General features: G+C 48.8%; 1 protein-coding gene across 7 annotated transcripts in view; it reads left to right on the plus strand.

Moving 5' to 3' along the window:
* Positions 1 to 8,527, plus strand: part of SGMS1 (sphingomyelin synthase 1) — a 91,197-nt gene extending 82,670 nt beyond the window's left edge. For all 7 annotated transcript variants that reach the window (XM_041473966.1, XM_041474009.1, XM_041474001.1 and 4 more), the window contains 3 exons: positions 2,374 to 2,527; positions 3,147 to 3,313; positions 5,983 to 8,527. In XM_041473966.1, the coding sequence (XP_041329900.1) occupies positions 2,374 to 2,527; positions 3,147 to 3,313; positions 5,983 to 6,162 (501 nt within the window). In that variant the 3' untranslated portion in view covers positions 6,163 to 8,527. The remainder of the gene's footprint in view (positions 1 to 2,373; positions 2,528 to 3,146; positions 3,314 to 5,982) is intronic.
* The last annotated feature ends 5,488 nt before the right edge of the window (positions 8,528 to 14,015 follow it).

Here is a 14,015-nt window from a genome sequence, read left to right on the forward strand (position 1 = left end):
GAAAATGGCCCAGAGGGACTTTCCTAAGGCTGTCTGCTGCACATATTTTTGCAATTCTGTTAGCACAAGGACTTCTCACCTCCTCCCCAGTCCAGCCCTGACTCCCAGAGATAAATTAGGCTTGTGAAAGCCGTGGCTGAAACCAGGCTACTGGGGCAGAGGTGTTGACCCTTGTGGTCAGCCTGGAAGGGTAATTCACGTGCTCAGGGTGGAGATGGGACAGAGCTGCTGGTGTTGCATCCACCCCTGGTCACTCCAGCATTGCTGGAATCCTGGTCCTTTCTGCAATTCCTGGGGCTGGTTGTGCAGTGACGCAGTTGAAGCAGGAGAAAGGGCAGAAGCACAGCCATAAATCAGCTGGCAGGTTGTAAAATCACTGAGGTCCAGGCAGTAAAATCCTGATTGGACTTGATCCACATGCTGAGGTACAGGTAGTAAAATCCTGATTGGACTTGAACCATGTGCTGTCGTTGTTTTGGTGAGGATTGGCACATCCAAACAAAGCTTTGGTTCCTCAGGGAAGTCCAGCCAAGGCAGAACATTTGTGGTTTTTGGAGGGATTTTGGAAAGAGAAGTGAGTGGGAGAGGATTCAGCACTGTGCTTGAACAGCCTGCTGCTAGGAAATTAAAAAAGAGAGAACACAGGTATTTATGGGCTGAAGTGAATAAATCTGCCTGTTTGGGGAATTTGGGGAATTTATGGTGTTGGCAAATCCTTCTCATTACTCAAGTAGAGACAAGCTGAGGGCCCTGATAAGATTAAGGAGTTTTCTTGAAAGCCCTAAATGTACTGGTGGGAAAAGAATAACCTCTCAACACCTTATTGAGTTCTGTGTGATTGTGAAAAGTGGGCTTTGGGGAGCAGTTTAGTGTTTGTGAGCAACTGTTAGCAGGAAGTGTTTAATTCCTGCAAAGAACATGCTCCACTCTGTCAGAAATTATTAATTTCCACTTCTTAAAGCAAGGCCAAGATTTAAAATAAAAACTTAATGGCCAGCCTGGGGGGAGTCTGTGTTTCCTTCTGACAGTGTAGTGGTTTCCATGGATTTTCAAACACCATAAAATGAGGTGAGGATGCAGCACAGGTGTATATTGATCCATTAGTCCCTGCTTCCTGATGGGTGCCAGAGGTTCTCCGCACATCCTGGTTGTCCCATGGCATACTTTTTTTTGTGGATTTGTTTAATATTTGGCCTTGGCTAAGAGCTGAGAGCAGCAAAAGTCTTGGGCAGTGCCAGCTGCCCTTGGTCACTCGGGAGAGGGAGCAGAGTGTCCTCTGGGAAGGAATTGGTTTGCTGGGATTTGGCTTTCCTTGGGCAAACAGAAGCTTTTCCAGGAATGCTCTGTGAGCCAGTGGCTGGGGGTGGGTCAGAGCAAATCTGGCTGTGGAGGGAGATCCCTGTTTGTGCTGCTGTGGATTCAAAGCACAAGTCTGGCCCCGTGCTCTGACAGACAGCACACATGTTTCTGTTGGAGTGGGAAGCAGGAAGAAATAATCTAACAGACTTTTCCAAGGCCTTGGGGTTTGGAGTGAGATGCTCTTGTGTCCATCAGATCCTGACTTTGGCAGCTGGCTGTTCAGTCTGGGCAGTTCCTCCTGGTTTCTGTTGGAGGATCACCAGTAGGGCCTGTGCTGTTACCAACAACATGAACTAAATTAAACCTCATTTATTTTAGAGTGTGCTGCCTCTGAACAGAAGGAAAATCTCACCTGAGCACCAGCTACAAGAGGTGCAAAGCATCAAAACACTCGTGTCTCATTTCCAGTCTTTTTCCTGCTGGAAATGTGCTGTCAGCTTTTGGGAAAGGCTGAGGATTTATTTATCTGCTGATTGATCTTGTGGATCAAAGCAGAAGGGGAGGAGAATGTGGCATTCACATTCTCTGAAAAATCCCTTCGCCCAGGATTTTTCTCCTGGGAAGCTGAGAAGCCTCAGAGAAAAAGGAAAACAATTCTTATCTCAATGCTTCTCCTGTGTTGTGCTCACATGTGGAATGTGGTTGGAGGTTGTTTACCCACAGGTGATTGTTTCATTGGGTTCTGCTGTGAATGGTTTTGACTCTCTGGCCAATTGGGGCCAAGCTGTGTCAAGACTCTGGAAAGAGTCATGAGTTTTCATTAATAGCTTTTGAGCATTTAGTAGGCATCCTTTTTGTATTCTTTAGTATAGTTAGTATAGTATTCTTTAATATAATATAGTATTATAAAGTAACAAATTGGCCTTCTGAGAACATGGAGTCAGATTCATCATTCCTCCCTGCCATGGGGATCCCTGCAAATACAATAGAGAACTGAAAGGCCAAATTGCTGCTTAAAACCATTGCTTGAGCTGTGATATTTTACTGTGCTTTTGTGTTTTGCTGTCCCACCAGCTCTTTGGAGACTGGGAATCCCACCTGCGAAGGATAATGAAGTTGATTGCTGGCGGAGGCTTGTCCATCACGGGCTCCCACAACATGTGTGGGGACTACCTGTACAGCGGCCACACCGTCATCCTAACCCTCACCTACCTGTTCATCAAAGAGTGTGAGTGCCCTGCTGCCCTCCTGCTGGGTGCTTCCTTCCTGACTGAGGGCTTTCTGTTGTGCTCATGAGCACAGTTCCAGTTAAAATATCTGCGTGTTCCATGGTGAGAGGAAACGGCCTCACGCTGGGTATTAGGGGAAAATTCTTCACCAGAGGGATTGTAAGGGTTTGGGTTGGGAGGGACCTAAAAGCCATCTCATCCCACCCCCTGTCATGGCAGGGACACCTTCCACTGCCCCAGGCTGCTCCAAGCCCTGTCCAGCCTGGCCTTGGGCACTGCCAGGGATCCAGGGGCAGCCACAGCTGCTCTGGGAATCTGAACCAGTGCCTCCCCACCCTCCCAGGGAACAATTCCTTCCCAAAATCCAATCTAAACACAAGCAGGTTGATTTGACTGGCCAGGGTATATTATATCTTTCTCAATTACCCCTGAGTACAATTTTAAGTTACACCTTAAGAGAGTGATACTTATTTTGTGATCTCAGCATTCCTGCTCTTAATCTCAGCACAGGCATCTCTGTGTCAGCCAGGATTGCAGTCCATGACCTCTGCTAATCACAGCAATAGTGCTGATAAGCTTCCACTTGGGAGAGTAACCCCTGCTTGTGCTTCTTTGCAGATTCCCCACGGCGACTCTGGTGGTACCACTGGCTCTGCTGGGCGCTCAGCATGGTGGGGATGTTCTGCATCCTCCTTGCTCATGACCACTACACTGTGGACGTGGTGGTGGCTTACTACATCACTACAAGGCTATTCTGGTGGTACCACACAATGGCCAACCAGCAAGTGAGTTCCTCCCACTCCCTGGATGCTCCTGCTCTAGCCTGGTGGGGTGAGAATATCCAGGCTCACCCATGTCCTGTGGAGAGTCCCTCTCTTCCTCCCAGCTGTTGGGTTTGCAGAGGAGAAAGAGGCATCATTCTTTGGGTTCTTGACCACAAAAATATGGGAAGGGCTTCCCAAAGGCAGGCAGGACTCTCCCACCCTGGGGTAACCTCAGTTTTTTGAAGTCTTCTGAATTTGGGCCAGGTGGTCACGTTTGTGACAGAACAACAAACCATTTAGATTATTTTGCCTTGGTTTTGTTTAGTTTGGTTGTTGAGGCCAGCTGGGGTTTTCCTGTGTTCTGTGGCTTGTGCCACAGGTCTCTGGAGGTACAGGAGGAGGCCTCAGCTAAAAAGAAACTGGTTTTTGATAGTGTTTCCAGGGCATGGAGAGTTCTCCTGGCTGGTGAACTGGAACATCAGGGAGGAGCTGACACTGCTGAGGAAAGTGAAACCTCTGCTGTGCCAGGGCAGGGTCAGGCTGGAGATCAGGAAAGGCTCTTCCCCCAGAGGGTGCTGGGCACTGCCCAGGCTCCCCAGGGAATGGGCACAGCCCTGAGGCTGCCAGAGCTGCAGGAGAGCTTGGACACTGCTCCAGGGATGCCCAGGGTGGGATTGGTGGGGTGTCTGGGCAGGAACAGAGGCTAGGAGAGCTTGGACAGCGCTGCCAGGGATGCCCAGGGTGGGATTGTTGGGGTGTCTGGGCAGGAACAGAGGCTGGATCCATGATCCCTGTGGGTCCCTTCCAGCTCTGCATGTTCCATGATTCTCTGAGAGGAAATGCACAAGTTTTTTGCCACGGATAGTGGACAAGGGAGTTAAGAGACATTTTTAGGTCCGTAGCAGCATATTGGTGCCCAAATATTTTCTGTGCTCATGGTCAAAGATCTTTTGCTTATCTGTGGCACATGCTGTTAATTATGTGTAATAAAGATCTCTTACAATGGTAGAAGAGGAATATATATTGTGACAGTGCAGTTTTTTAGATCCTATCACAGAATCATCATGGGCTGGAAGGGGCCCTAAAGGTCATGGTCACACCTCCTTATTCCACTGCTCTGGTGCTGCCTGAAGCAACACACCACAGCCAGGCCTTGTGGTGCACTTCTAGCCAAGTGCCTGACTGCAGATTAGGTGCCCTTTGATGCTCAGTCAGCTTGGGAGGCACTGTGTTCTGTGCCCATGCTCTGCAGCTCTTGTCACACGAGAGCTGAGGATTCCACACACAATCCAGAGGATTCCACGCTTTCACTCTGCTCCTGGGCTCTCAGAGCAGTGGTACTTCCAAGCTGCAAGTGCTGGAGTCAGGAGTGCCCCCAGTCCTACTGAGGAATTGCTTCAGCAGAGCTTTGGTGTGGAAATGTTCCTGTTCTGCCACCTGATGTGCCTGGGGAGGTGGCTCAGCACTGCTGCCCTGAGCTGCCAGGATGTTGGGAAATGCCAGTCCCTGGCTCCTTCCCTGTGCACACATTGGTGTGCTGCTCTCTCCTTCCTCATGCTGGGGCTTGTGCCTGGCCTTAAAATTAAAAGCAACAGTGGATTTATTTGACACCTGAGCTTGACATGGAGATGAAGCTCAGTGTACAAGCCCTGTGCTCGTGTGTTGCCTTTGGGGGGTGGATACAGGGATCCCTGGCTCTGGCATGGATAATGGGCAGCAGGGGGGGAGTTGGATAATTCCCTTGGGGCCTGCCTGCTCTGTGTGTCCGTGGGCTGGGGCTTGCTCGTGGCTGAGAGAAGCAAAAGCTAGGTGGGAGCAGTCTGGGAGCGTGTGGAGGGCAGGGCAGGGTTCTGATCTACAGATGGGTTGGGACGTGCCCTGCTCATGGCTCCATGTTGCAGTAAGGTAGAGAAATTATAAAGAAAAGCCTTATAAAATCAAGCCTGCTCTGGCTGGCCTGTCATTTCTTCTAAGTCAGGCTAGCCCTTTGCAAGTTCCCACGTGAAAGCAATCCTGGGGTGAGCAGTTTGTTAGCATAACAATCTATCACTGGGTGAAAAACAACCAGCACCTGTATAAACTGTTTTTACACAGTCAGATAGAAAAATGGAAACTATCTCTCACAAACAACTTTTCCTGCACATACACACTGAGAGTTTGAGTGACCAATCAACACAGAATAACAACTTGTTACTAAAGTGAGAGAGCTACTGACCAATTGGAGTCACACAGGAGGTCTGTAAAACTGTATAAAAAGGAGTTGTGTGAATAAAGAATGGGATTTTTCCTCCATGAAGAAAATGGAGTCCTGTGTGATGTATTCCCATAGCTCCACAGGCACACAGCCAGGCCCCAAAGTGATTCCTGATCCCCATGGAATTCCAGAGGCACTTACAGAGCCACCTGGGACATCCCTACAGAACATCCTGCTTTGGGATGGCGTTTTCATCCCCAAAGGAGAGCAGACACCCATCCTTGGGCCACTCATTCCTTTCCTGTGGGCCCATCAAACAACTGGGGTCCTGTAGGCAGGGCTGAGCAGGTTTGGTGTGTGCAGGGAGGTTGGGATCTGTCGGGGAGGTGAGATTTTGGGAGCAGCAGGAGAGCACGGAGGAACGGCGGCGAGTGAAGTGGTGCGAATAAAGGACCTGCCCTTCAGCAATCCTCTTTTTGTCCTCCTCCCCCTGCAGGTGCTAAAAGAAGCTTCCCAAACGAACCTCCTTGCAAGGGTCTGGTGGTACAAGCCCTTCCAGTACTTTGAGAAGAATGTCCAAGGAATTGTACCTCGCTCCTACCACTGGCCCCTGCGGTGTCCGGCGCTGGCGCGGGGCCGGCAGGTCAAGTACAGCCGCCTGGTGAGTGACACGTAACAGTGTCACCAGAGCCCCGAAAGGACCTGTCCCAAGTGCTCACAACTCCAAGAGAAGATGCCATAAACAAAAATCCACCGCTCCCTAACCCTTTCTTTAGCAGCTCCCTGGACCTGACCTGTTCAGTTACCTGGTAAGCACTGTGATCTTTTTTTCTCTCCAAAGGATCTGCGTTGGACAACAATAAAGAGAATTTAACTGATCATGCACTGTTATACATTTCTTGTTGATAGAGTTGGGATTTGCATTTGCCCATCACCATGTTCCTTTGTATATGATGCGACAACATAGATGAAAAGCTTTTATATCATAAGTTCTGGTCTTTCCAGTCACGTCTGGGAACAAAGCATATTATTTTCTTGGGAAAACATACTTTTCATATCTCTTGCCCCAAAGATTGGGCTGTAAGCCATTTTCTAGCAAATGACTATATGAAGGTTTCTAAATATCTGCCTTGGGTGAAATCAAGAAATCTTTCTACCTGTTGCACCGCGCTACGAATAAGATGATAGACACAGAAAGGTTTGGTAAATCCTGATTTTGTAGATTCTGCAGTGACTGTGTCAAAAAAGTGCAAAAATAAAAAAAAAAAAAAAAGAAAAAAAAACAAAAAAAAAAAAAGAGAGAAAAAATGTAAAGTGATTTTCTAAGTATTTCCTAACTTTATTTTTCAAAATGTGTATGAAAAAAAAATTAAATTTAAAAAGATTTTTACATGTCAGAGAGTAGAGAGTTAAAAAAATTTAAAGAAAATGCTTCTTGGGAGAGAGAGAGATTTGTCTATGTTTCTAGTGCCTTTCTTGTCTTGATTGTATGGTCAGTAGGCAGTCTTAAATGTTTTTATTTAAAATAAAGTATTCCATGAAAGCAGAATTATATATACTGTATAATTACTAATTTTTTGCATTTATAGCTAAATTAAACTGGAAATTTGCTTATAATGTTGAAATTGCCACGTGTAGGGAAAAACCTCCCACCCCACCAAAAAAAAAAAGGGTCCGACCTTGCTCACACATTGTGGGCAGGTCAAGCTAAAAAAGTATCACTTTATTGTCTACTTGGTAGCTGGGTTTTAAAAAGCAAAACAGCCATGAATTCCTGTTTTTTAAGAATTTTACAAACGATCACTGAGTGAACTATGAATGGTTTCTCCATGCCCTTGTCAGAGTGTTGTTGAAAAACAACAAAGATAATCTATTTCTTTAAAATATTTGTGCAGAAACTGCATGTAATTCTAAGTTTCCACTCCTACCATACATACTGTATGTTTGGGGAAGTCTCCTATCCTAAACTTGCCAATGTGCAGAACAAAAATAGTTTTTATAAAAATAAAAAGAAGAATGAAGAAGAGAAAAATATATATATAAATATATATATATATATATCCATTCTGTATTTTACGTGAAGCAGAGTTATCTTCTGTAGGTTTTTTGTGTATTCACAAGGTGATATTTGTATTGTAAAACAACAATGGTGAAGGAAAATAAAAAAGGCTTTTGAAAAATGTAGTTTCCCTTATCTTCTTAATATTCAGTTGCAATTTAAAGCTGGGTTTATTCTTCCAAACCTTGCCTTTAAGTTGATGTTATTGCACTGTAGGCCATCCTGTATGGAAACTGCATTGATGTGGAATTGCTGTTGGGCAAAACAGTGCCTTATGTGAAATAAATGCTATGCAATCGATGCCGAGCGGGCGGGAGGAGCCTTCCTGGGAGCCATCTCCAGGCCTTGAAAAATCTACCCTGCAACTGCTGGGATGCAGCACAGGGCAGGGTGGGCATCCCTTCCCCCAGGAGCTGCCAGTGCTGGCCCCTGGACACCAGAAAAAAAAAGAGAAGAGAAGCCAATTTCTGCGCGTCCGTGGTGGTGAAAATGACTTTTTTTTCCTCATTTCCTTTTTTTTTTTTTTGTTGGGGATGTTTTATCTCTGCCTCTCTGCCCTGTTCCTCAGCCTTGGCCAAAACCCTGGAGAGCTGGTGGGGTGCTGCTTCTGCTGCTCTGCCTGGGGATGCTGACCAGGGGCAGCTCATTCCTTATCAGTTCTGTCCCCCTGGGAGGGAGGGAAGGAGGGAGGGGTTCCGTGGCCAAGCCCTTTGCAACAGCATTTGCAGAGCTGGGTGGGAATTCAGGGCTCAGCTCTGCCAGCTCTGCCTTCAATTCACGGCTTTTTGGGGCTAAAAGTCGGTTTTTCAACAGTCCAAGCCCAGCCCAGCTGGTTTTTGAGCTGATTTTTGAGAGAGTTGGCGCTCCCAGACGTAACCCGAGGAGTAGATTTTTCAAGACCTGGCATCACGCACATCCGAACCATTGACATAAGTAAATGTATGGATATATATGCACATGACATTAAATGGAATCTGCTCAATCCTGCCTTGTGGTGTCTGACTTTCTGCATGGCTCTGGCTCCTCACGGTCCCATCTGTGCTCGGGCAGGGCCTGCTGCTGCCTCGGGAAGGGAGCCTGGGAATGGGGGCTGCTGGCTCTGGAGGAGGGGGGCCAGGGTGGGTTTGGGACAGAACTGCTGTGCATTGGCTCAGTCCAGGCTGTGGAGCTTGTGCTGCCTTGGCTGGGTGGGATGGGACGTGGCTCGGGGTCAGGGCATGGTGCTGATGGCCAGAATCCCAGATTTTCTCTGTGTTCCCCCCCAAACCTCAGGTAAGATCCACCTACAGCCATCCCTCAGCCTCTGCTGTCTGGGGAGAGCAGCCAGGGCTGCTGGGGCTCCTCTGCCATCACTTGGCCTGTGAGCTTTGTGTTCCTGGGCTGGATCCTTGGGTGACTTCCAGGGACAATCTTGTCCCAGTCTTGTCCCCACCACCTCAGTGATTCCCTGCCCTGGGCACTGGTGCGCTGTTGCTTCTCCCTCCCAGCTCCCTCTGGCTCCTCTTTGCTTGGTGCCCATCAGAGAGGTGAGCACAGCAAACTGGGAGGCTGTAAAAGCTGGAATCTGGCATTGTGCTGCCCCAGTCCCACAGAACTCGTGGATCTCATCCTCTGTGGCCTCAGCTGAGCACTGAGGGTGTCTTTAGGGGACAGGCAGAGCCAGGTTTGGGTGTGGAGGGGGAAACCAGGACAGGCCAGTGCAGGTGCCAGGAGGTTGAGAGTGGGAAGAGGGGTCTGCTCCAGAAAAGGCTGGAAAAGGAAGGTTCAAGGTGGAGAAAGAGCTGGGCACAGCAGGATCTCTGCCAGGAGGGTGGGCACTGATGTTGCTGAGATCCATCTGGATACAGGAACATGGAGAAGGTTTGACAGTCATAAATACAAGGATATGAGGTGGTGGAGGAGCACGAGAACAAGGGCAGTGATCCTTCTGCTCTCCTGTGCTCTGGAAAGATCAATCCCATCAGCTTCCCCATCCTGCTTTTCCTCAGGACACAGCTTGGTGCTCATTCTCCTCCTGGATACAGGAACATGGGCAAGGTTTGACACCCATAAATACAGGGATGGGAGGTGGTGGAGGAGCATGAGAGCAAGGGCAGTGATCTCTTTGCTTTCCTGTGCTCTGGAAAGATCAATCCCATCAGCTTCCCTCTCTTCCTGGCGCCAGCGGGTGAGAGCACTGCCCAAAGAGAAGCCACAAATTCCTGGTATGGCAGCTTCTCCCATCCAGCTCATCAGCTACTGGCCACAAATGTTTGCCAGAAGGATCTGTGGTTTGTTTTTGCATCCTCTCAATGCCTCTCCTGCCCCTGGCTGCCCATGTGTGCTGCAGGTTGGGCAGGGAATGCCAGTGAGAGCCAGGATTTGGGCACAGCACCCTTTGTCTAAATCGATAAATGTTTGGACAGCACTCTCGGGCACTCTGCAGGACCAGGAGTTGGATTTTGATGGTCCCTGGGGGTCTCTCCCAGATCAGGATATTCTGTGATTCCGAGATCATGGAAGGAGCAGGTGTTGCAAGGTTTGGGAGCAGACAGGGCTCCCAAAAAACAGCAGCAGCAGCTCAGCCCCTGCTGGCATGGGTGGACACAGAGCAGCCCACCTTATTCATTTTATGACCATTTTCTCCCCCCCAAAAAACCCCAGTGGGGCTGAATTTGGGTCTGCCCAAGTCTGCATTGCTGTTTTTGAGGTTTTCCCACTTTTGTGCCAGAGCTTTTTAGCTTGGCATGTGCTGCTTGGCTCTCCCTGGGAGCGATGCTTCCCAGGGCTCTCCCACATCCCTGAGAAGTGCCCTGTCCCTGGGGCTGCTGCTGCAGCTTGTGATGAGGGATGGCAAAATATTCTCTCTTTGTGGTGAAGCTTTAACCCCTGGACAGATTTAAGGCACATCACCTGGGGAATTTTGGGGTGTTCACATGTCTGGCCATAAGTTATTAGCAGCAAGAAGCCACCATGACTTGGTTTTCAGAAGGGCAGGAGAGTTCTTGCTCTTGGGGCAAGGCAAGGGAGGGTGGGGAAGGAAAGGCAAGGCACCCCAGGACAACATTTTGATTTTATTTGCCAGGTATCCCTTCAGCTCAGCTGTCACTCAGTGACCTGCACAGGATTTTGAGTTCAGAAACTCCAATTTTGCTGCCTTTCCATTCAACCTGCCCTTCCTAAACTCTCCATGTCTGTGTTTTCCAGCAGCAAAGTCACCTTTTGCCACCACAAAGAAGTGCTCCACTTCCAGCTGCTGCTTGGAGTAGGGATGTGTGTTTTGCCCAGGGAAGAAAATCCACGTGGTGCTGGTTTTTCACATAAATCAGCCCTGGTGTGTCCTGGCCAAAGCCTGGCAGGGTTCTTGCTGTCAGCTCTGTGCAAACACTTTTATCTCCTGCCACCCTGAGCCCCAGCAGAAAGGACTTTGGCCATTTTCTGTTAAATAAACAACATTATGTAAGAGGCCTCTTCATTGCTGTGAGGGCTCTCACACCCAGGCTCTGGGAACATCTCAGCTCTGCACCAGCCACTGTTCAAGCTGAGGTGATGGTTGGTCCAATTTTCTGCTCAGGACCTGGCCAGGGTGTAGCAAACAGGCTGGAATGAAGGTTTCTGTCCTGCAGGGTGAAGCCCTGCAGGAATTGCTCATCACAGTGGTTTCTCAGGAAAAAAGGGATTTTTTTTCCCCCCTAGAACAAGGGGGCTTGATGCAGCCAGTTTCAGGAATACTTCCAGGTCTTCTAATTAAAAAAAATAAATAAAAAGCAATTAAAATTAATTTTCAATCTCTTCATTGCCCATCAGAAAAGTTCTTGTTTCAGAAAGTTTACAGAGAAGATCGTGGCCTGAGCATTTTTAAGAGAAGAGAAGAGTTTAGTTTTAGTTTTACCCAGGCCCAGCTTGGATGGCTTACAGAGAGGGAGCTCTCCAAGAGACCAGGAAATGCTGGTTATAAAGTGAAATTTGGGTGCTGTAGGAAAGTGCCACTTCTCTGAAATGATCTGGTCTTGCTCGGGAGGGATGAGGAACTGCAAAATGAGGAAAGGGAAGTAAATGCTTCATGGGTTCATATTTCAAAGCCAATTTTCTTAATTCATTTTATTTTTCCTGTCTAGAGGTACTTTGAATCCTCTTTCTTAATGATCTGGAAGCACGAGGTTCCCTGGGGGAAGAAATGCCCATTTGGCCATCTGTGTTGAGAGGTTCCCCTTGTGCCAGCCTTGCCTGATTCCTTCAGCGCATCCCTTCTTCCCAGGGGGGTTTGAACACTTCTCCTGCTGAGGGTGAAGTCCCTGAGCTGTTTGCAGCCCCTGGGGGGGTCACAGAGAGCAGTCCTGTGGTAGCAGTGATGGGCAGGAACCTTTTCTCAGCAGGGTGAAGATTGTAAAGAGAACATCACTTTCTTTAGGCTCCTCTGGCACAAAATGGCACCGGGAAGAAGCTGGAGGACTCCTGGGCTTGGGAAGGAGGATGGTCTGCGGGAACTTTTCACCCTCCTCACATTGCCACAGGCAGGGAGGCATTCAGAGGGATTTACCAAGCCCTTAGCTCTGAAGCTGAGGTCTTTGCAGCCCAGAAAGTGCCTTTTCTGCACCAAAAAGCTCCTTGCTTCTGCAGTTCTGGGCCTGGACACGGCCACATCACCTGGGGGAGGTGGGGAGCTGTGGCTCCCCAGAACCTCAACAGGAAAACAACTTGAAATATTCCCCAGGGCATGATTTGAGCTTTCTTCCTTTGGCCAATCTTCCTTTCCCTCCTCCACCCCCAGCTGGTCACAGAGCCACTTGTCCTCAGCCGTTTGCATTTTTTGGGGCGAGGCTGGCAGCACTCTCCATCACAAGAGCAATTCCTTAAAACTCCATCTCTAATCAGCTTTTCCTGATGCTCCACCTGCAGGAAGAGCTCTTGCTCTTGCCCAGCCTGTTCCTGGCTCATCCCTGTGCCAGCAGCTCTCCCATGCCAGCAGAGCAGCTGCTCCATGGTTTTGTCTGTCCCCTCCAGTTCCCCCCAAGGCTTTGGGACCCCCTGAGCATTCCCAGGAGCACAGCGGTGTCCGGGGAGATCTGCCAGCCCACAGGGCTGTTTCCAGGGCCTGCAGGTTCCTTGGGAATTACAGCCAGGAGATAAGGTATCAAGAAATCTCGTTTCTCCCCAGCAGGCAGTCCAAAAAGCACTGGAGCCAAAGGGCAGAGCTGAACGTGACCTTGATCACTGACGCAGCCCTTGCCTGCGATGTTAACCCTTGGATCAGGGATGCACCATGGCAAAGGTGATGGAAACTCTTTTCCCTTCTCTGAGAGGGGAGGCAAAATGCCAGAGGTGCTCCCAGCTTTTAGTTCCCACCACAATGCAGGAGGGGAAAAGGCTGTGGCTGGTTGGATCTTTCCTCCTGCTGCACCAACAAGTGATGGGTCCTGTCCCTTTGGGGAGGAGCAAAGTGCCAAAAGCCTTTGGATAAAGCTATTTGAGCAGCTGGGGAATTTATCCAGGCCTAGCTGGGACTTGGAACAGGTGGGGGAAAAAAGCTGAGTTTTAACAAATAAAGTTTTTTGTTAAATAGAAGTGCATTAATAATAAAAAGTATTTTACACTTGAAATACAATTGTGTTTCCAAGCTCTTCTAGTAAAGCATGGAAACCCTGAGCAGGGAACTTCCATGAGAATCAGGAGTCACATCCAGCCACCATTCCACAGGCTGGACAAGCTGTGATGAGGCAGAGGAAGTAAAAACATCCCCTTCCCAAATTCCTCGAGCAGCAGAGCAGTCCTGGAAAGGTTATTTTGGGAGAGGGAGGTGCTGTCTGCAGCTTAACAGAAACACACCAGGGGAAAACCTTCCATCACCTCCTCGTGGGATTCAATTATTGATTGGTTTCTCCTTATCTTGTGCCACACTTGACTCACGGGGTTGCTCAGTAAGAATTTTCCACCTGAACTTTCCAGCTTGGAGCTGGGAGCTGCTGGGACTGGCCAGGGAACTCACTCAGGTAAGGAGATTCCCCTGGGATCCTGCAGGATTGGGGTTTGCACCTTCCAGCGGTCTTGGGGCAGTTTAATCAGTGGGATGTAGGAGTGTGGGTGTGTGTGATGCTGATGTGGTTCAGGCTGGTGCTGGGATAGTTCTGGACAGCTCAGGGAACAAAGAGGGCAGGAGGGAAATCTCTAACTCCAGATTTGTTGTCACTAAAATATTTGTTCTGTGAAATTCAGCCCTGCCCACGAGCGCTGTAGCCAAAGCAGCTGATAAGAGAGGTCACCTGCAGCAAGACTAAAAGTGACCACTTGGCTCTCTGCTGATGTCATTTCTCTCTGCAGCCTTTTCAGGAGCATAAGTGCTCATTCCAGCAGTTGTTTCCTGCAGGTTCATTGTTTCCAGGGCACATTCCCTGTGAGGAACAGCCTGCAGGCAGCTTCACCAGACCTGGCAAATGTTACAGCCAGGAAAATCAGATTCTCTGCCTCATTCTTCCCTCTCTAACCACAGAATA

Source organism: Pyrgilauda ruficollis, unplaced genomic scaffold (assembly GCF_017590135.1).
Source record: "Pyrgilauda ruficollis isolate IOZ18807 unplaced genomic scaffold, ASM1759013v1 scaffold11, whole genome shotgun sequence".
In the NCBI taxonomy this organism is placed as follows: domain Eukaryota; kingdom Metazoa; phylum Chordata; class Aves; order Passeriformes; family Passeridae; genus Pyrgilauda; species Pyrgilauda ruficollis.